The 23,817-nt window shown below is 41.3% G+C and overlaps 1 protein-coding gene across 1 annotated transcript in view; it reads right to left on the bottom strand.

Moving 5' to 3' along the window:
- LOC147422260 (wall-associated receptor kinase 1-like) overlaps nt 1-21,004 on the bottom strand; it is a 73,597-nt gene extending 52,593 nt beyond the window's left edge. The window contains exons 1-3 of the mRNA XM_086502466.1: nt 19,978-21,004; nt 19,413-19,439; nt 17,053-17,406 (exon numbers count right to left, since the gene is read on the bottom strand). Coding sequence (XP_086358592.1) covers nt 17,053-17,406; nt 19,413-19,439; nt 19,978-20,584 — 988 coding nt within the window. The 5' untranslated portion in view covers nt 20,585-21,004. The remainder of the gene's footprint in view (nt 1-17,052; nt 17,407-19,412; nt 19,440-19,977) is intronic.
- Between the last annotated feature and the right edge of the window lie 2,813 nt (nt 21,005-23,817).

The following is a 23,817-nucleotide window of genomic DNA, read 5'->3' as shown; positions in this document are numbered from 1 at the left end:
AAAGCATCTGCTGGGTTGTTGTTAGTGTGTACCTTGACCAAATCAATGAGCTTTTTGGCCAAGAAATTTCTCATGAGATGATACCTAACTTCAATGTGTTTCAATTTGGAGTAAAACAAGGGATTCCTTACCAATGCAAGAGCACTCTGACTATCACAATATATCATTGGAGTCTCATCAATGCCAAGATTTCTGACCAAGCGAGATAACCATACAACCTCTTTACCTGCATCTGACAACGCAACGTACTTTGCTTTTGTAGTGGAAGACAACGTACAATCTTGAAGACATGACCTCCAAGATATTGCTGCTTTAGCAAATATGAAGACATAGCCAGATGTTTATTTTCTATTGTGGACACAACCCGCATAGTGTGCATCCGCATAACACACGATGGATGCATCACTGTTCTTGAACCGTAAACACCTACTGACCATACCTTTGAGGTACCTAAGAATATGCTTCACTTCTTCCCAATGCTTGCTGCCAAGATTTTCCATATATCGGCTCACCACTCCCACTGCAAAAGCAATGCCTGTCCTTGTGACTACCATAGCATACATGCGACTGTCCACTGCCAAAGAATATGGTACCTTAGCCATTTTTACTCGCTCAGCATCAGATTTGGGTGCATTGTCCTTGCTGAGTTTCAAGAATGCCTGCATTGGGGTACTCAATGCTTTCCCCCCTTGCATATTGAAATGCTGCAAAACTTTCTCAATGTATGTTTCCTAAGATAACTCAAGAATACTACGTTTGCGATCTCTTTGATTTGCATGCCAAGAAAGTGTGTAGCATCCCCTAATATTTCATTGCAAATTATTGCTAAGTGTTTTCTTCAAGTTGGAAATCTCTGCAATGGATTCCCCAACTATAAGCATGCATCAAATTTATGATACCACTGCCTTGAACCCTGCTTTAAGCCATTAAGTTCCTTTTTGAGCTTACATACTAGCTCCTCACGAGATGCTTTCTCTTGAACAAACCCTTCAGGCTGCTGCATGTAAACATCCTCATCTAGATCCCCGTGAAGAAATGTTGTCTTCACATCCATTTGGACAAGTTCCATGTCCTCAATTGCTACAAGACAAAGTACAGTTCTAAGCGTTTTCATCTCGACCACAGGCGAGAAGATTTCATCAAAATCGACTCCCTTTTGCTATTTGAACCCTTTGGCTACAAGTCTAGCTTTGTACTTTGGCTAGAAGTTTAGCTTTGTACTTTGGATTTGGATCACCTGAGGTAAACTTCTTCTTGTAAACCCATTTGCAAGGTAAAGATTTCACATCATTTGGCAGTTCTACCAAGTCCCAAGTGTCATTAGCCAGAATTGAGTTATACTTAGATTCCATAGTTTGCTCCCACTTTACCACATCATCCGTCATCATGGCTTCTTGGTAGTAGCTTGGCTCACCGCAATTGGTCAACATGATGTAATCAAGACCTAGCTCAAAACGTGCAAGTGGATGAGAGACTCTTATAGACCATCTCACTCTTTGACCATTGCTATCTGCTCCCTCTGGAGCATTGCTAGTGTACATCACTAGCCTGCTAAGTTGATTTCATTTTCTCTGAGGCAACATCCTCAAAAGTGACTCTTCGAACCTCTATTTTCTTGATAGATTGTTTATGCATCTTCGACTAATTGAAGATCACATCTGAACTATGAATGACTTGGCGAGATTCTGGGTGCGAGAGATGATATCCCATCTCTCCATCTGCACCATATCCGATGAAAAGACATTTGTGTGACTTTGGCTCTAACTTATGTCGAAGTTGTTTAGGCACGTGAGCATAAGCTTCACAACCAAAAACACGTAGATGGTCATAGTGGGACTTCTGTTTAGACCATAACTCTTTTGGAATCTCATAGTTCAATGGCATACTAGGCGAACGATTTATGATGTGCACTGCTGTCAAGACGGCTTCCCAAAAGCCTTGTGTGAGATTTTCCATAGAAAGAATGGCTATGACTCTTTCCTGAATCGTATGATTCATGTGCTCAAAAACTCCATTTTGAGCTAGTGTGTATGGTGTAGTACACTGCCTTTTATTCCCCCTTTTAGCACAGAAATTGTCAAACTCCTTGGAGACATACTCTCCATCGTTGTCAATCCGCAACCTCTTAAGTTTCTTGCCAGACTGATTCTCAATGTGCGCCAAAAAATTTTGGAATACAGGAAGAACTTGATCTTTATGTTTCAAACGATATGCCCACACCTTTCGAGTAGAGTCATCTATGAATGTCAAAAAATAGCTAGCCCCCCCTAGAGTTTTGGTTGACATAGGACCACAAACATCACTATGTACTAAATCTAGAGGTTCAGCTCACTTTTGACCCAATGATAAGTGGACAAACCTCGTTTGTTCCCTATGAAGAAGGAGCCTGCAAGGGGGTCTATGTAAGTTCTATCTTTGAATGAGCTACCTCATATATGTCCCAATTTGGATGCATCGCATACGAGGAAGTGCATTGGATAGGCTTATATTGATGGAGGTGCACAAATATGCTGATCACTCAATCTTGTGTATGAAAGCAGGCACTCAACATGGTGAAGAATGCAGGTTTTTGTATAAAGCTTGCAAACCAATCAAGGGTGAAGTTCTTGGGAGTTATAAAGGACTCGGAGGTGGACGTGTTTGATGTTAAAGTGCTGGTCATTTGTCATATTATGCCCATGGGTATTGGTGCATCCCCTCTTATACTTGGAAGACCATAGGCAACCAAAGCTATACAGGTACCATCACTCTCCACAATAGAAGGGGTGATAAGATGAGGTTTGACATGGCTACAAGATATATTTGGATGCTACTTTTGATGAGAGATGAAGAAGATTACTCAAATGAAGAAGAAGACAATGGGGGTGATGGCAGTGAGATGGAAGATATCAACAATAGTGATGTAGATGTTTCCTCCCTGTTTCTTGAAGAACAACATGATGAGAAACAACTATTTCTTGGCCTTATGGAGAATAAGGACATCTCTGGTCCTTATGAGAAAATTGAAGAGATGATGCAACCCAAAGTTCAAACTAATGTCAAGAAGGAGCTGATTCAAAGCATGCTATCTTTGGATTTGACTAGTCCTGAGAAGGGTGAGTATCTTGCCGTGATACAACAATTTTCCAATTTATTCATCACTTATTATGAGGAAATTAGAGTCTTCAAAGGAGAGAAAATCCACATTCTAATCAAGGAAGGATCTCAATCCATACGCCAAAAGCTAAGGAGAATGGGAAATGTACAACTTAATGCTTTAATTAGGGCTATCCTTCTTCAACGAGGTAACAAATCCCACTACATGAAGCCTATGTATTGTGCTAGCAAGGTGAAACTAGGCATGGAAAGAGGCTATACTAAGGAGGAGCTCATTATGGTGAGTGTAATTTATGTATGTAGAAGGTTTAGGATCTTCTTCCCAAACCTTTCACATTTCTCACGAGCTACACTCTTCTACCTCAATTGGTGAGTAGCCCTACCTTATCAAAGAGACTCATGAAGTCCATGGATTGTGGAGATACAGGAATTCCAATTCTCTTTTCTTGTTTAGCAGAGTACAAGGGCAACATTGGTTGATTTTCTTACTTATAAGGAAAGCCCTCTTTTTATTAAGGAGAGCACACTGAAGAAGCTACATGTAGAAGCTCTTGACATAGACAATCTCTATCTATTGTTTTTGGATGGCTCTTACATGAAAGAGTATGGTGAAGCTTCATGAGGTATTGTAATTTATGATCCTCAAGGTGATTTGGTAACAAAAGGAGTTTGAGGCTTATGGCACAAAGCAACAATGAAGCTAGATATGCTACTTTGGAGAAAGGACTCAACCTTTGCCTTGAGCTTGACATCCATTGTGTGAGGGTAGGAGGTGATGCTCTTTTGATGGTTAAGTACTTGGGGTGTGGCAAAGTAAGAATCCAAGGCCAAAAAATATGTATTCTAGAGTGAAGAATCTACAGACTTAAGCGTTTTGAAGCTTGGAGTTTAAGGCATGTGGACAGGTCTCAAAATGAAGAAGCACATGACAAGCTTCAATTGGCCAATTGTATGTGATAAGGGCTGATTCTCCACTTTATTTGGGAAGAGAAGCTTTGGAGAGAGAAGAAGAATTTCAACAAACATGTATGCTTCCATCTGAGTTGGAGAAATCAAAGAAGTATGCCTTCCTTCATCATGTCAAAATGTATGTACCGCTTGGTGATGCCTTGTATATGAAAGGGGTTGATCTTGTGATGATAAAAGTACCTTGGAAAGAGAAAATTTATGAAATTTTAGAGGAAAATCATGAGTGTTCTTGTGGTGGTCACTTTTCTTCAAACATCACATAAAGTCTTGCAGGAGGCGTATGTATGGCCAAGCATTCAACGGGATGTTCATCATTGGTACAAGTCTTGTAAAGAGTGCCAAATCATGACAAATAGGGTTCTCAAATAAAAAATTAGAGGCACTAGTGTGGCTTATGATGTGTTTGAGAAGTGGGGTATTGATGACTTAGATGGTACCCGACATAAGGCACGTGTAAATGGTTACAGGTTCAAGAAGTATGTTACAAGATGAATGACTGCGATTAAGGATGAGCCTTATTTAGGAAGAATTTTTTGATCATATGGCTGATTTTGAAGATGAAATGAAGACTCCCTCATCTGGTTTACAAGATCTCTTTTTTGCTACTGATCATGAATGATCTAGCATGCTAGGTTGGGCGCATATGGAAATGGACATGACTTTCGATATCAAAAGGGTATGTGGGGTTTTTTGTAAATTTGTACATATGGACATGACTTCCGATGTCAAAAGGGTATGTGGGGTTTTTAGCTTGCTTTAGCAAGCATATGTACATGCAGGGTAAGTTGCTAGTGTAGCGCCAACTATCAGTTTATTGTAAGTGCCTGTTAGTGAGTCTTTTGAAGTGAGACTTGTATATAAATAAAAGTCATGTAAAATTACTTTTAAAAAAAGCCAAATTAAAAAATAAATAAATTTTGGGTTGTTGTTCCTCCTTGATGCTTTTGGATGCAGCTTTTTGCCCTCGCCTTTCCTTCTCCATGTGTAGTTGTATCGGGATAGCTCTCTATTCGCGTCAATTTTGCACATAGCGGCCTGTAGAATCAATTTTGATCATCTTTAGCTTTCTTGTCAGTCGTTTTCAAGATTTTTCCCAAGCTTTAAAGTGCCCCAATTGGAGTTATGCTCCTCAGGTTATGACTAATTCTCTGCAGCATTATGGCTATGGCAGCCTAGTGGCATATTGATTGCAGACAGATTGGGAGGGCATGTATTTATGAATTGTGGAGTTGATGTTGATCGGGTTATTGTAAGTGCCCATGAGTGAGTTTTTTGAAGTGAGACTTGTATGTAACTAAAATTCTTGTAAAAAATTAAAAAAGTTTAGCCAAATATAAAAAATATGCACATTTTGGGTCATTGTGCCTCCTTGATGCTTTTGGATGCATTTTTTTGCCCTCGCCTTGCTTTCTCCACGCGTAGTCGTATCGGGACAGCTTTCTCTTTGCATCAATTTTGCACATAGCGGCCTGTAGAATCAATTTTGATCATCTGCAGCTTTCTCTTCAGTCATTTTTCAATATTTTTTCCAAGCTTTAAAGTGCCCCAATTGGAGTTATTCTCTTCAAGTTATGACTAGTTCTCTGCAGCGTCATGGCTATGGCAACCTAATGGCAAATTGTGTGCAGACAAATTGGGAGGGTTGTGATGTTCAATTGTAGCCCTTGTCTTCATATGCATTGGCCGATGTGTGTGCTGTAAATCTGTGCTTGACAAGGTTTTGCTCCTATATGCTATGGTCCTTTGGGTGGGCGTGTGATTGTAAATTCCCAAGGGAGCATATGCCTTTTGGTTTGGGTATACTAAGATTTGTTTTGGTATAATTTTTGGTGCTGAGATTGAAGTTTGAACGCTCTTGGGCTATAGAGCTATAGAGGTGTTCCACTTTTTCTTTTGCCCAACAACGTCTTTATTTGCACAACACTCGTACCTTCCTCTGGTAATGTACGTAGGTGTTGTCTCATGCTCTCCATCAATGTAATATTAGTAACATCTACCCATAAAGAAATTTGTCATTCTGAACTTCCAAGCGTGGAAGTTGTTCTTGTTTAGCTTCTCACTGACAATCTGGTTAAGCCCATCATTGTTGGTCGACATGTTTCCAACCCTTCACCAAGTCTCTGAGCAATCTGCTCAAATTACCACCTATAATTAGAAGCTAATACATACACATGTTTCACGGTGTCAAATAGTATATATGCACACTATAGTCAAACCGAAGCTTTATGCACCACCAATATGCAGATCTGTAGAATCCCGAACCTTAGCATTTTTGCGTGCAAACACACTGTAACTCCAAAACGAGGATCAAAACATGCCCAAAATGAAATCATCCTGTACAATCTGTATCCAAAGGACTGCATATAGCCGTGAAATGCACAATCTCCAAAAGGAATCACCTCAAATGGACATCGTTGATGATGGCTCCCAAAAATACCGAGGCAGTTTCCTAGGCTGCTCCTGCTTGTTGCTCCAAGATCCTCAGACACAACCAAGCTTTGATACCATGTCAAGAGATAGAAAAGTCTAGAGCTTGAGCTCTTGCAAGTGCGCATGCGTACACACACACATATTCATGCAAAATATTGTACTTCTTCTTCTTCACTAACTCAAGATAAAAGGTCTACAAAACATAAGAAAAAATACAACATAAAAGGAAACTAGTACAACAGCCTAATGTAATCGCTAGTGAGTTAGGTGAATAGATAAGTGTGCCATCACTCTAGTAGGTAGACCAACTTGCTGTAGTACACTTGTAGTATCACTCGTGAAGATATGTGTATCCACCAAATCGTGCCAATGATGATGACTATCGGTGGTAGTAATCCAAGAGTCGTTTATGTTGAACTTGTCATCTCAATAGGGACTAGTTGTCGCAACATTTCCAATCAATAGTTTGAGTTTGGGACTAGTTGTTGCAACCTCTCCAATCAATAGTTTGAAGACTATCACTCAGAATTTTGAACAATTATAAAGAATTCTGAACAATTATAAAAGCAAGTGCCTATGAAAGCACAAGGGTAGGGGCAACTCCATGTTCCACCACTAGCTCAACCTCCTATGGCCCCAAGACAAACAACAATTGGTGCACCATAGAGGGAAAATGGACCAATCTTGAGACAAAAGAGTGCTATTTTAGGCCAAAATATGATGGGAATGTACAATATGTGTCCATGAGGGAGTAGGGGTAGCCTGTTTACAAGTACCCACCAAACCGAGCACATGGCTATAGAATAATTGCAGGAATGGAAAGATCTTAGCTAGTACTAGAGCAACAACCTACAATACCACACAATAATCCTATTCTAGTCAAAATAATAGCGACAAATGCAATAAAGAAAGAATACTCACATGCACTTATACATGTAACTTCCTATGAAGAGCATAGTTTTGCATCAAGAGCGATAGAGGAAGGTTGGTAAGACCCACAACCTATCCCAATCTATGAGCCAATGTACTACAAATTACTTTGTAAACACTCTTGTTTACTTTATTGCCAACCAGGGGACTAAACCACCCATTATGAGAGATTCTCTACCTCATCAAAGAACTAGGGGGTCCCATAAATGTGGAGGACTTGATGACTGGAAAAATGAGTGTCCACAAGAAAAAGAAGGATTGGTGCCACCACTAGTCTATTGCACGGAATGTACAAAATACCTGAAGATTGCCCAAAATACCCTAGTGAGAAAGGAAATATGCCTATGAATTTGGTTGAAATGATTTGAACAAGCTCATTAGAGAGAGAGCCCACGATACTTATCAAGGTAGTAACAAGGGCAAGAGGGAAGCTGCAAGAACAGAGAAACGAAACAAAACACTCAGGTGAAAGTGTCAAGGCTTCTCAGAGATGCAAAGAGATAGAAGATAGAGGTAAGAGGTGTTACCATATACATGTGGTAGTGATGTGTGTGAACACACTAGGACCGCCGGGGCATTCTTTCCCTCTTTAGGAGGTTTTTCCCCCTGAGCATTGTATATACGCCCATCACTCTAGGGCTATCCATCTTTCCACTGCACACTAAGTAATACACTCTCCATTGTGTGCCTTGAGCTTCCTTCGTCTTCTCCAAGCTGTGTGCGTTTCTCTGCAACCCTAATTCCAACAATTGGTATCAGAGCAGGTTGCATCCTCCTGGGCTTAGTCGCCAGCTGCTCCAGCACACGCTTGCTCACTTTCTCCAATTGCAGTGAGCTCTAGCAAGCGTTCACAGGTCGACAAATATTTTGGGAAGGCTCGTAGAGCTTAGTCTGCTCAGGTTTTCAATTTGGGCTCATTTTGGCCTCCGTTTCCACTACAGGCAGGTTTGCACAGGCAATTTCGTCATTTTGTGCAGAATTTCTGTCAGTGCCGTTTTTTGCATAACAGGTGCCTTACAGTCTTCTACGGTCTGTTCTATATAGCACGTGTTGTTCCCGTTGCGTTTCTTCTATTTTTGGGCAGCTTTCACATCAGGTGCAGCATTTACCATGGCTGACAACAACAACACAGATGTGTTCAAGATGTTTGCTGTTGAGGATAGGTTGGATGGGGACAATTACCCTATGTGGGCTTATATGATGCAACACGTTCTTGTGTCAAAGGGCGTCTGGAATATTGTGCAGGGCATTGATGTACATCCTGGTTCTGAGGATGTAGGCGATGTTGAGGATGTTGCATGTCTTGCTGCAAGGATTGCTGCTGTTAGAGTTGTTTTGCCTACGATAGAATAAGCTCGTTGGGATGTTAAGGATGCGCAAGCTCATGCATTGATTGCGTTGTCTATGAAGTGCACCATTGTTCGTCACATCCGCTGAGCGAAATCTGCAAAACAGGCTTGGGATATTTTGGCTGGTCTTTATGCAAGTCGCAATGAGGCTAAAATTGCTTTGCTACGTAAAGAGCTGGAGTCGAAGATTATGCATGAGGAAGATGATATGGACACTTTCCTTGCTAGTGTCAAGGATATCAATGAACAACTTATTTCTGCTGGAGAAGTCATTTCAGATAGTTTCCTTGTGCAGACTGTTCTTGATGCCTTACCAGATTCTTACCAGACTTTTGCTAGTACTTGGAGACTTATGACCCAAGGAAATCGAGAAGTTGTCAAGTTTGATGCATTATGCACATTGCTGTTGCAAGAGTCACTTTCAAGAAAAAACAGGACTAGGCAACGTGCACTTCAACAGGCTTTTATTGCTTCTCAAAGAAAGGGTGGTAACAGCAATGCAGCCACTTCTTATGGTTCTTCTGCGAGTGGAAATTTTTTTGTTCCTAATCCTTCTGCTAGCAGAAATTCGTTTGAAAATTCTGGTGATAAGGGCAAAAAGAAGATATGTTGCCATTATTGTAAAGCTAAAGATCACTTGATCAAGTCGTGTCCTAAGTTGAAGGCCAAAGAGGCTAAGAAGAAAGAGGGTGGTTCCACTGGAAATGCTGGTATTACTATAAATGCAGCCATTGTTGAGTCTTCTGTGAAAGGAGACTGTGTTGTTGATGTTGATGCAGAATGGGCTTTTAGCGCAGAGTGCACTTAAAATCCTGCTGTCCATGATGCATGCTTGTCAGTTGCTGCAGATTCACATGTGTGGTATTTCGACAGTGGTGCTAAAAAGCACATTACCTCACATCGTGAATTGTTCACCTCTCTCGAGTCTGTCCCTCATGGGAATTCTGTCACTTCTGCCAACAATGCCTCTTATCCAGTTCAGGGAGTTGGAAAGATTGTGCTTACTGCTGCTAATGGCAGTTCTTTCACACTTGTTGATGCACTTTATGTACCTGGGATCAAGAAGAATCTCTTGTCTGTATCCGCACTTGCTAGACTTGGACTTGTAGTCAAATTTGTGGACGACAGATGTACAGTTCATGATCTCAGTTTTGGTGATGAAATTGTTGCATCTGGCCTCTTGTGCCGTGGGCTCTATAAGCTCACTTTGTATGACAAGTGTGGACAAAATTTTGCAAATGTTGTTGCAGATTCAAGGGCTATTTCAGATGCAAAAATTTGGCATGCATGTTTTGGTCATCTGAATTTTGCTAGAGTGCTGCGTTTGCAGAAATTTGAGATGGTTGCTTCTTTGCCGCCTCTTGAAGCACCTATCAAACATGTTTGTGAAGGCTGTATTTTGGGTAAAATACAACGTTCTAAGTTTCCAAAGGATGGTTCAGTTCGGGCCACATGGAGGTTGCAGCTTGTGCATAGTGATGTTTATGGGCCCATGCAAACTCCGTCCTTGGGAAATTACCTGTACTTCGTGACTTTCATTGATGATTACTCCAGGCATGCATGGGTATTTCCGCTTAAAGTGAAGTCCGAAGTTTTTATGTGCTTCAAACAATTTCTGGCTATGGCTAAAAATGTCTCGAAATGTACTATGGGCACCCTCCGTTCCGATCGAGGGGGGGAGTATATGTCTCATGAACTTAATGCATTTCTGGCTAGTCGTGGGATAAAACACCAATGTATAGTGCCTTATACACCTCAGCAAAATGGTGTTGCTGAGAGGAAAAACAGGGAACTGACGGAAATGGCACGATGTATGGTCAAAAGTCAAGCTTTGCCGCATTCTTTGTGGCTTGAGGCCACCATCATGTGTGCCACTTATGTACTTAACAGGTTGAAACGCAAGCGGGATGGTGAGATCGATCGCCATAAGGCTTGACTTGTTGCAAAGGGTTATGCACAACAAAAATTATGAAGAAAATTTTGCTCCCACTTGTCGTATGACTACTGTGCGTTTTCTATGTGCATTGGCAGCTCATTTTGGTTGGGATGTACATCAATGAGACATTGTTACTGCTGTCTTGAATGGTGACATATTTGAGGAAGTTAATGTAACGCAGCCTCGCGGTTTTGTCATAAAAGGACAAGAGGACAAAGTGTGCAGATGTAAGAAGGCTTTGTATGGGTTGAAGCAATCTCCTCGTGCTTGGTATGAGAAAGTTGACACTCATTTGGTTAAACGAGGCTTTCGTAACAGTCCAACAAAAAGCACACTGTATGTAAAGCGTGAGGGTGATGTACTTCTCATTGTGGTTCTTTATGTCGATAGTTTGCTAATCACTGGACCAAATGAGAGACATATTGCTGAATTTAAGGCTGATTTGTATGCTACTTTCAAGATGAAAGATTTGGGGCTGCTGCATCATTACTTGGGTATATAGTTTAAGCAGTGTGATGGTGGTATTGTCTTGTGTCAGAAAAGTTACATAGAGACATTGCTATGTAAGTTTGGACTTGAGGATTGAAAACCTATTGCCACTCCCATGGAAACAGGTTTGAAGTTGACTATACATGATGCTGGCGATCCTACTGATGTCACTCTTTACCAAACTACTCTTGGCTCTTGGCTGCCTCATTTATGTATGCAACACGAGGCTGGATATTCAGTTTGCAGTCTCACAGGTCAGCAGATTTATGCATAGCCCAGGGTCTAAGCAATGGCAGGTTGTCAAGAGGATTTTCCGCTACCTTAGTGGCACTTTACATCTTGGCTTGTTTTATCCCAAGGGGGATCATTGCCGCTAGATTTACATGCTTTTTTGGACTCAGATTGGGCTGGTTGTTTTGACATGCGAGTGTCCACAAGTGGTTTTTGTTTCATGCTTGGCAGTTCATGTATATCATGGTTGAGCAAGAAGCAACCTACTGTGGCCACTTCGAGTTGTGAGGCTGAGTACAGGGCAGTCTTCACAGCTACGGTTGAGTGTGTATGGCTCAGATGCCTTATGGATGATTTGGGTGTTGGACAGGACACTGCCAACACTATCTACACTGACAGTTAGAGCGCATTGGCAGTTGCGAGGAACCCAATTTTTATGCTTGCACAAAGCACATTGAGGTGCATTACCACTATGTCAGGGAGAGGCTCTCAGCAGGAGAGATTAGCTTGGCTTATGTGCCAACACAAGACAACCTTGCAGATCTTTTCACAAAGGCATTGTCTTGAAGCTTTCCGCAAAGCTTTGGGCTTACTCCCCTTTGTGGACTGATCATGTCCTCAGGGCATGGAACTTCCCTTTACTCACGTGCCAGCTCTCGTTCACCGCATCACTCCAGGGGGGATTTGTTACCATATACATGTGGTAGTGATGTGTGTGAGCACACTAGGACCGCCGGGGCATTTTTTCCCTCTTTAGGAGGTTTTTTCCCCTGAGCATTGTATATATGCCCATCAATCTAGGGCTGTCCATCTTTCCATTGCACACTAAGTAATACAATCTCCATTGTGTGCCTTGAGCTTCCTTCGTCTTCTCCAAGCTGTGTGCGTTTCTCTGCAACCCTAATTCCAACAAGAGGAAAGGAAACGAAAACTCCAAGGTCAAGCAGAGACTAAAGCTCAGGTGATTGTCAAACAACGAACCAAATCGCAATCTATAAAGAAAGCAGAATCATTAGCTAAGTCGACAAAGTGTGTTTTGGTAGATAAAATCTATAAACTATAAATGCAACCCTAGAAGCATGTCAAGCAGGCCTGGACACTCACAAAAAGCCAATATGTGACCTTTCGAGCTCCCTGGTTCCAATCCTTATAGTCCTTTATCTGCATAGTAGTTGCACCTTGCTTTGGTGATGTTGGTGCTGTCTCATGCTCTCTATCAATATACTCCCAATACCCTTTATCCATAAGGAAATTGATCATTCTAAACTTACAAGCATGGAGGTTGTTCTTGTCTATCTTCTCTTTGACAATTTGGTTAAGTCTATCATTGTTAGATGACAAGTTTTGAGTAGCTTGCTAAAAATAGTCATTTACCACCTATAACTAGAATATGCGTACATGCACCTGCTTCACAATACTAAATAGTATTTATGAACTCTATAGCCACAATATGCGTACATACATTTGCTTCACAATATGCAATAGTATTTGTGAGCACTGTAGCCAAACTGAAGTTTTTTGCACCGCCAAACAATAGATCTATAGAAGCTTGAAACTCAACGTTCTTGCATGCGAATGCACTCTAACTCAAAGATAGAAATCAAGGAATGGAAATCTAGCTATACACTCTTAGTCCAAAGGATTGCACACGAACCTGAGATGCACAATCTCCAAACAGAAGCATTTCAATCGGAGATCGTTGGGTGATGGCTCCCAAAAATATGGAGATTGCTTCTTCTACTGCTCCCGCTTGTTGCTTCAAGCTTCTTAGACAGGATCAAGCTTTGATATCATATTAAGAGATAGAAAAGGGGAGAGCTTGAGCCCTTGTAAGTGTGTGCGTGCATACACACACTTGCACATGGAGTCAAAACCTTCTTCTTCTTCTTCTTCACTAATTCAAGATAAGAAGTCTAGAATGCATAAAAGAGAAAGTACACCATAAAGGGAAACTAGTACGTTGGTTTAGTGTGAACCGCTAGTAAGTGAGTTGGATGGATAAAAGTCATTACTCCAATAGGTAGACCAACTCCGTGTAATCCAGTTGTAGTATGTGTATCCATCAAAGCATGCCGATAATGATGATTGTTGGTGATAGTAAGCCATGAGTTGTACATGTTGAACTTGATATTTCAACAATTTTGAATGGAAAACTAAGCAAAATGTCATGTCATGCAGATTAAGAAACAAGGAATATATTGTTATGTGGGATATATGTATTTGTTATGCATTAATTGAAGGCATGTACTAAGTTTGAATGGAATCTTAGTTTTGTATGTAAGAGCCAAAGCTACCCTACACGAATAATTTATTTAGGTAGGTAGGTAGGTTGGCATGCATGTCTCATTGAGGGGAATCTCACAAGATACCTAAGTTTGGGTAAAGAAAAAAGAAAACCTCTCTCTCTTATTAAGTTATGGAAAAATTACCAAAATACCCTCTAATTTGTGAAAATTTCCAAAACACCCCTCCAATTTAAATAATTCCCAAAATACCCTTGTATCTATTTGGTTGGATTTGTTCAAGATTTTCTAGTCTTTATTCCTTTTTGGCAATGAGTTCCGTTTTTGCTTGCTTAGAATGTAATTTGTGAAAAATTGCCTCGCACTAAAGGGAGTTATGTCTAAAGATAATGAAATACACAATCAGTCTTCTTATGAAAAGCTACAATTTTTTTATCAGTGGGAATTTTGGAAAATTTGAAGGCATGTTGGGAATTTATAATGGGATTCTAAGCCTTGGGAGGAGATATTTCCCTCTATCTGTGTGTGGACGTGCCTCCTCTTCCGTACTCGTGTCACAGACAAGTGTTTGGCGCAGATAAAGGTCGGCTCAGGAATGTCCTCTCTCTCTCTCTCTCTCTCTCTCTCTCTCTCTCTCTCTCCCTCCTTCCTGAAGCTGATGATGAACTCCGAATGCCTACAGGATATGTGTGTGCGCGCATGCACACACTCGCTTGGCGCATGAAGCTGGAGACGTGCTAGGTGGGCGTGAACGCGATGGAGCAATTGTGTCCGTGCATGAACTACAGGGGCCAAGAAGGGAGCTCCTTCATTAAGGCCACAGGCGCACTACAAGGCCGCAAGGGATGATGCAGGCGAAACTAGCAGCTCGTGCACTCTGAGGTGCAGGCCGATCAGCTACGATGATCAGGGGGAGGATCATCATGCTCAGAGACAACGTTCTCTCTCTCTCTCTCTCTCTCTTCCTTTGCCCGTGCAGGTGCTACTTGAGAGTTATGGGGAGAGAAGACAAAAATAGATACAATAGATTGCATCTGGATGGTCTGTGTGTGTGTGTTTCCCCTTGCAAGCACACAAGGTATAAAGCGAATGCAGGAGGGGATTAGAATCTGTGTGTGTGTGTGTGTGTGTGTCCTTGCGAGCACGAAGGGTATAGAGCCAAGATAGGTAGAATGATAGTCAGTGGAGCCTTTGACAAGAGATGGAATTCGGCCGAACAAGGAGGGTGTAGGAGGATCTCTCTGTTCATGCTTGGCACTGTAGCAACCCACAATGGAGGCCGAAGTGATTCACAAAGGGACAGGGGGTTTGCCTTTTTGAAAAGGAGCGGATAGAAGAGATTCGCCTTAATAAAGGGAGACCAAGTAGTAGGTAGGGGATACCCATTTTGAGAAAAAAAAATTGCATGAGAATTTCCGAAGATGCTGCTTTGATATGAGTACTTTACTCTTAAGAAAAAAGATGCATGCAAAAAGACACTCGACATGTGGAGCGGCTCTCTATCCTGCTTGATGTTGCTTGGTTGCGCACATGAAAGCGCCTCTCTCTCTCTCTCTCTCTCTCTCTCTCTCTCTCTCTCTCCCTCCACATCAATTTGATGCCATGGACCTCGAGGCACAACATGGGCAGGGGTAGGGACTTTGGCAGAAAGAAGGAACGAAGAGGAGATGAATAACAATGGGGAAAAAGGGTGACACGGAAGAAGCAAGAGAGGCGAAGGGGCGTGGGTGGGCTATCACGACTTGAGAGGGGCTTAAGCCAATCCCTCATGAAGCATGGCCTTGATCTATCATGCAGGCCATGCCCTACAAAGCTATCACCGTCATTTCCTTGGTGTCTTGAAGAGGCCATGAGAGGGCAAGGAGGAGACGGGGGCCTTCAATGTTAATGCGTGTAGGGAGGAGACAAAGGCTTCAAGGTGGCAACGCGTCGTCGATTTGTAGAAGAAGGCAGTTAGCGTAGGACATATGAGAGAAAGATAGAAATTGACGCAGAGCTAATCACAAGGGAGGGGACGAGAGGAGGCAGAAGAGCAGAGGAGGGGTTGAATAGTAAAGCTAAATATGGGAAGAGGAGAATATTCGAGACTTATTGGTGTATAATTATATTTAAAGTCGAGCAAGTATGTGCCCACGATTCAGGAAAAAGGAAGTCGTGACGAATCTTGGCAGATGCAGGCGGAAAAAGGGCAGACTGCAGGTGCCGACAGCAGCGCACAGGGGGGGGGGTAGAGAGAGAGAGAGAGAGAGAGAGAGAGAGAGAGAGAGAGAGAGAGAGAGAGAGAGAGAGAGGGAGGAGGAGGAGGAGGAGGAGGAGGAGGAGGAGGAGGAGGAGGAGGGGGGGAGATGCGAGGGCGACGCTGGGGACTATGGGTACTGAGAAGGTAAAATCGTTTTTTTTTTTCACTTTGTGAATCGCTTGAGACAACAGCAACCACTGGGTCTCGGGTTGGCTAGGGGAGTTAACTTAGACGTTCATGCTCACGTTGCGAGTTCAAATCTTTCATCCTTCTTTTACTAGAGATGAGTCCTAGAATAGCAGTGGAACTTGAGGATGGGATCGGAGGAGGTATCCCACGCAGTATTGATATAATAAAGACTGCACCAGTATGAGAGCAAAAGTAGGTCGATACAATTTTGAAAACTAAAACCTTGAAGAGAGTCGAGACAGATTCTGTGGTGACTCACTTTAGCCACTGCCAAACATGTCCTTTGCATGCATGCGTTCATGCCCCCTATTTTTTGGAACGAATGCACCTATTTTTTTGCAGGCAGATGTGGATCTCTCTCTCTCTCTCTCTCTCTCTCTCTCTCTCTCTCTCTCTCTCAAAGCATACTCCATCCAAGATCAATGCTATCAAACTAAGAAGGTCGCCTCTTGGAGCGCACTACTTGCAGGGTATGTTACAGCAAGGACATGAAGGTATGTGAAGGTCAATGCGTTTTTAGCACGATTAGATTGCAAAACGGTAGGTTCGAAATGATGGTCTCCCTTCAAATGCGACAAGGTTGTGAGAATTCCACGATCAAATTGCTTGGCGATTTGAAAAATTGTTGAGTGACTCCTGCTCGAGATGGTCGAGAGGAGGTGTCCGGGGAGGACGAGTGAGGAACATGAATAGGGAGAGGCGTAGGAGGACACGAAGAAGATATCTTAGAGGGTATCTTTTGAGAAATGCAATTCTATTAAAGGAGAGACACTAGGTCTGTTCAAAGTAGGTTGTTAGAAAGCATTAAGAAGTAAATGGTAACATTTTGGACACACTTAAAAAGAGATTGTTACTAAATCTACTTGAAAACATGGACATACTTATGTGTAAAAATGATGCAACTGCATTTATAAGAGAATGAGATGTTATCTAATAAGTTGTAGATGCTACCTGCACAACCAAGTCCTTGCGCATATCCATCACCCTGAAATCCATGTTGGCAAGAGCAATAGTACCCAGGAACTTGCGGCACAATGGTTGGGTTGGAGTGGTCGGAGCATGCAAACTCAGGACTTTGTTTAATGTCTTCAATAGATTGGTTTGATGGCAAGGCCCAACCGAGTTTTACTCCATAGGTTTGCCTCGAAAAGTTTGTATATTTGCCAGGGTAAAAGATGGTCGAATACATATTGCTGCATGAGCTCATTGGGGTGTACCCTAAACCGGTCTCCACATATCCAAGCTCAATATAAATCTCTCGAAACGATGTCCCGCTAATTAAGTGAGAGGTACAACATGCGGGACCTCCACAGCCATGCCCTACAAAGCTATCACCGTCATTTCCTTGGTGTCTTGAAGAGGCCATGAGAGGGCAAGGAGGAGACGGAGGCCTTCAATGTTAATGCGTGTAGGGAGGAGACAAAGGCTTCAAGGTGGCAACGCGTCGTCGATTTGTAGAAGAAGGCAGTTAGCGTAGGACATATGAGAGAAAGATAGAAATTGACGCAGAGCTAATCACAAGGGAGGGGACGAGAGGAGGCAGAAGAGCAGAGGAGGGGTTGAATAGTAAAGCTAAATATGGGAAGAGGAGAATATTCGAGACTTATTGGTGTATAATTATATTTAAAGTCGAGCAAGTATGTGCCCACGATTCAGGAAAAAGGAAGTCGTGACGAATCTTGGCAGATGCAGGAAAGAAGGAACGAAGAGGAGATGAATAACAATGGGGAAAAAGGCAGAAAGAAGGAACGGAGAGGAGATGAATAACAATGGGGAAAAAGGGTGACATGGAAGAAGCAAGAGAGGCGAAGCGGTGTGGGTGGGCTGTCACGACTTGAGAGGGGCTTAAGCCAATCCCTCATGAAGCATGGCCTTGATCTATCATGCAGGCCATGCCCTGCGAAGCTATCACCGTCATTTCCTTGGTGTCTTGAAGAGGCCATGAGAGGGCAAGGAGGAGACGGAGGCCTTCAATGTCAATGCGTGCAGGGAGGAGACAGAGGCTTCAAGGTGGCAACACGTCGTCGCTTTGTAGAAGAAGGCAGTTAGCGTAGTACATATGAGAGAAAGATAGAAATTGATGTAGAGCTAATGAGAAGGGAGGGGACGAGAGGAGGCAGAAGAGCAGAGGAGGGGTTGAATAGTAAAGCAAAATACGGGAAGAGGAGAATATTTGAGACTTATTGGTGTATTATATTTAAAGTCAAGCAAGTAGGTCGATACAATTTTGAAAACTAAAACCTTGAAGAGAATCGAGGAAGATGATGTGGTGACTCACTTTAGCCACTGCTAAACATGTCCTTTGCATGCATGCGTGCAGGCCCCCTATTTTTTGGAACGAATGCACCTATTTTTTTGCAGGCAGATGTGGATCTCTCTCTCTCTCTCTCTCTCTCTCTCTCTCTCTCTCTCAATGCATACTCCATCCGTGATCAATGCTATCGAGCTAAGAAGGTCGTCTCTTGGAGCGCACTACTTGCAAGGTATGTTACAGCAAGGACATGAGGGTATGTGAAGGTCAATGCGTTTTTAGCACGATTAGATTGCAAAACGGTAGGTTCGAAATGATGGTCTCCCTTTAAATGCGACAAGGTTGTGAGAATTCCACGATCAGATTGCTTGGCCATTCGAAAAATTGTTGAGTGACTCCTGCTCGAGATGGTTCGAAGAGGAGGCGTTCGGGGAGGAGGAGTGAGGAACATGAATAGGGAGAGGCGTAGGAGGACAGGAAGAAGATATCTTAGAGGGTATCTTTTGAGAAATGCAATTCTATTAAAGGAGAGGCACTAGGTCTGTTCAAAGTAGGTTGTTAGAAAGCATTAAGAAGTAAATGGTAACATTTTGGACACACTTAAAAAGAGATTGTTACTAAATCTACTTGAAAACATGGACATACTTATGTGTAAAAATGATGCAACTGCATTTATAAGAGAATGAGATGTTATCTAATAAGTTGTAGATGCTACCTGCACAACCAAGTCCTTGCGCATATCCATCACCCTGAAATCCATGTTGGCAAGAGCAATAGTACCCAGGAACTTGCGGCACAATGGTTGGGTTGGAGTGGTCGGAGCATGCAAACTCAGGACTTTGTTTAATGTCTTCAATAGATTGGTTTGATGGCAAGGCCCAACCGAGTTTTACTCCATAGGTTTGCCTCGAAAAGTTTGTATATTTGCCAGGGTAAAAGATGGTCGAATACATACTACTGCATTGGTTAATCGGATTAGGAGTCTCCGGATACTGAACAAGAATAGCAATATCTCGAAGCGATATCCCGCTAGTTAAGCTGGAGTTGCAACATGCACGACCTCCACAGATTGGGTTAACCTCATCCTCTCCTATAAAGAAGTTTGCAACAAAGAGATAATTGAACTTGAGAAAAAAAAATATATTTGGTAATCAATTAAGATTTAATATTGTTTTTGAAGATGATGTCTAATTTACAAAGATGAAAAATAAAAAAAAATAGAGGATGGGTGTGCTCGCGTGCGAGTGTGTGTGTGTGTGTGTGTGTGAGAGAGAGAGAGAGAGAGAGAGAGAGAGAGAGAGGGGGGGGGAGAATAAAAAGAAGAAGAATATTTTCAACATCATAGGAACAAATCCAGAAAGACCTCAAAGATTCATTTGATGACCACCAAACTTTACGTGGTCTTAAGCTTTAAATAGTTTGTGTGTGTGTGTGTGTGTGTGAGAGAGAGAGAGAGAGAGAGAGAGAGAGAGAGAGGGAAGTTTTACCATCACAATCCAGGAGACCTCACAGATCTATCTAATGGAATTTGAACTCAAGACCTTTATTTAGAAGAGAATTGGGATAACCAATCTATATATATATATATATATATATATATATAAAAAGAGAGAGAGAACACGAACCTGGGCAAAGCACATAGCAACCACCGATCTCTATCTTTGATGACTTCAGCTTTGACATAGAGGCATCTGAAAGGAGCTCACCACTAGCAATAACACCCAATACGGAACAACCAAAGCTACCAAAGAGGTTATCGTCAGAAAAGAAGAAAGGTGAGGGGTAGGGAGGAAGTGCCAAGGTAGGTGGTACTGTGGAAGGGATACATGAGCCATTGGGGAGTGTGGTGAAGGAGGCATTAAGGCCGGTGGAATCCACAATGATACCGTCAAAGTCTATGTGCAATACTCTTCTAGGGACCGCCGCATTCGAGTAACCAGACGCGGTAATGTTGTTCAAATATAAGTAATTAGTAATGTTAGTGATGTTGTTCAAATATAAGCGCTCTTGACCTTGGGAGAGCTGGCAGTCGAGGTCGAAGGAAGAGTCATACGATGGGCAGTGGGTGTTGTTGCTGAGTTTGAATGGATAGCTTACCCGCACACCGTCGCACATTTGGTTCAAGCAATCTTGCTGAGAGAGAGCTCGCCATCGCCCACTACATGAACTCAACATTAACGCGACAAGACTCATCATGATCATGAACCAGCTTGGCCAGCTGCCCCTCGGCATAGCATGCACCTGCGCAGGTCTCTCTCTCTCTCTCTCTCTCTCGTGTAAGGGCGCGACAAACCTTTAAACGGGTCATTATCGACTCCTTTAAACGGGTCATGTATGGACTCCTGATAGCGGAAGAAGACTCGTCAGGAACCACAGGAACTGCTCGAAATAAACGATAAACCTTGTCGATTTTATGCCACATGGCCCAAGGAAATGGTGGCAAACCTATTTTCTTTCTTTTTCTTGAGCACCGTAAATATTGCCTTTTGGGGATTTTGACCTGGGAAAAGGGGCTCTTTCCTAATGTGTGTCCCTATACTGTATAGAGTCCAATTCTCCTCCCAAAGGGACCTCATACCATGCTAGATGCAATTTGGGGCAATGGACTTTCGGTCCCCCTCTTCACACTCACATTCCTTGCTCCCAAATGCACTTAGCTAGGTATGCGATCCCCCCTCACAATGTAGTTCATGATGTTGTCAGAATCCGCAACATCAGAATGATAATGGATTGTATCATAAATTTTTGCATACATGTTGACCTCAACTTGATTATATTTACCCATTTGTTGGACCATTAACTCTTAGTAGGATTGGTTGGATGGTTTTCGATCGCTCATTTATTGCGTGTCATGTTTTGTACACATTAGATTATGACATGCTTGATTGTGGCCATGATTGCCCGTGGCTTAATCCATACTCACACGCGGGTCATCATTCACACATCACATATTTTTGGCTTGCTTATGGGTGAAGGTCGTCCAATTCTAAGTGTTTGATATGTGTCCCTCAAAAAAACCTCAAAAGTCTTGAAAGACAGAAGTCATGTTCTTTCAAATGCTATTTCGCAAAGGTGCATTCATTTTTTGGAATGCTAAAGGCCTTAGTATCTATACTAGTATGTGACCCGCACGTTGTTGCAGCTAATTAGAAGCTAGCTAGGATAAGTCTGTGACACTTTCTTCCCTTTTCTTTCCCCAAGGTGGCAACATGTTCAAACATTCTCTATGCATCGATGAGGTAGTGCCAAATAGATTCTAGATGCTTCATTATTAACTAAGATCATCCTCCAAAGCTACGATAAGGCAACTATAATAACTAACTTTTAATAGTGACATCTCATATAGAAAAATGGAGGAGATGCCCTCTGAGAAGACAATCCAATGAAAATCCACCCACATCAATGTGTTTATCCTTATAACCTTTTTGAAACATAAAGTAATTGTTGGATGCTTTACGTTGCTATATTGTTCCATTCAGCTGGTTATTCTTTGATGTTCATTGGTTCGCAAATGACTTAGAGGTGATACATTTTTTTGCTCGTAGCATGGCCTAATTGTTGTAGGATCTATAGATGGGATGTATAACCTTGGTGTACATGGTGTATAATTTATGAGGATTTGCAGACTTGCATATCACATAATATTTAATCATAATTTCTAAGATTTTGTTGTTCAATTAGCCAAGAAAGCTAACGCATGAGTTTATATATATATATATATATATATATATATATATATATATATATATATATATATATATATATATATATATATATATATGAGAAGAATGTAATGTAGAAAAATACCAAGGGGTCTTAGAAATCAACTTGACAAGTCAAACTCAAGATTTGTTACTCAGAGAGAGAGAGAGAGAGAGAGAGAGAGAGAGAGAGAGAGTTTGCAGAGTGTGCTCTTGATGGAAGTGCCTATCTTTATGAGGCTACTATCATTTTCTCTCCATTTAGTTTACCATGGGAAAATTTTAATCCTTTAGGAGAGAATTTTCATTTGGTTTTTGGGTAAAGTTCCAGGTTGTTTCTTCAGTGCCCTCAGAGTCATCACCATTTGTATTATTTCTTAGAATTGGTTTAAAGTAGTACAAAGTAGCCTCTTCTCATTGAGAGAGAGAGAGAGAGAGAGAGAGGAGGAAGAAGAAGATACGTATCTTCTTCTTCTTTTCTCTCTCTCTCTATCTCTCTCTCTCTCTCTCTCTCTATGTATCTATATACATGTGCATGCAGTCGACCCATTGTTTCAAATGCTATTTCGCAAAGGTGCATTCATTTTTTGGCATGCTAAACGCCTTAGTATCTATATGGGTGAAGGTCGTTTAATTCTAAGTGTCACTCAAAAGAGCCTCAAAAGTCTTGAATAGAAAGGAGTCATGTTTTTTCAAATGCTATTTCTCAAAGGTAAATTCCTTTTTTAAGCATGTTAAAAAAGGCTTTAGAGAACAAAGGAGTAAAAATTTTATTCATAGAAGTTTGATCCATGATGTAACATATTGTTTCACTAAATTTTTTTATTTTGAATTATATAGAGTCATTTAATTTAAGGACTTCACAAAAGATTCATTTTATTAAATTGTTTTATTATTCTTTATTTTTTATCAAAATGTATCTTTTTTCGTAAAGACATTAGAACATTCTTTTGTTTTAGTTTTTCGATGTATCTTTTTATTTTATTTTGAAATGATAATGTGCAATGTGCATCTTTCACCTTACTATTTAAGTGAAGCCTTTTTGGCTTTCTAAAAGAAGCCTTAGAGGAGAGTTGGGTTTAAGCCTTAGAGGAGAGTTGGGTTTAGCATACTTGAAATGTTTTCAGTGATGATGAAGACTTATCTTAAATGTTATTTTAGTTTTAAAATAGTAAATGAATCTTTTTATTTCACATTTCATTTCATATCGTGACATATTTTGACTTTTCTTGGATTCTATTCTTTTAGAATGTTAAAGTGAAGCTTCGCCCTGCATAATTCACATTTCATTTCACTGTCTCACACGGCTTGACTTTTCTTACATTCTATTATAACTTAATTCTAGTCAATATTCGAGAAAGTCCCCTTTATTAAGCTCTTGTCAGTTGAGTTTTCTGCTCACAAAGAAGCAAACCGGAAATACTAGCAGAAATTTAAAATTTGCATGTTTTGTGAACTATTTTCTCACATATTTCACTGGTTTTTCTTCCCTTTACCATGGTTTGCAACCGGCTTGTCTTAATTTTCGATTGGTTCAAGGCTAAGATGAGGCAATCCTCTCCAGGAGGAACACTGATTCCAGTTGAAGTCAGCTTAATGATTTTATCACTTTCTTATTGTTTAAGAAAGCCACCGTGACCCTTTCACTTGTTTAATATATAAACCATTCATGATTATTGGATTTATAATGAATAATATAATGTATATTTTTATTTTATTATTTGATTTTTTATCCAAATGATAATGTGCATTGTGCTCCTTTCA

This window comes from Adiantum capillus-veneris, chromosome 27 (genome assembly GCF_014529385.1).
Source record: "Adiantum capillus-veneris isolate H3 chromosome 27, ASM1452938v2, whole genome shotgun sequence".
NCBI lineage: Eukaryota > Viridiplantae > Streptophyta > Polypodiopsida > Polypodiales > Pteridaceae > Adiantum > Adiantum capillus-veneris.
The sequence above is the reverse complement of the archived record's forward strand: the minus strand, read 5'-3'. Positions and strand labels throughout refer to the sequence as shown.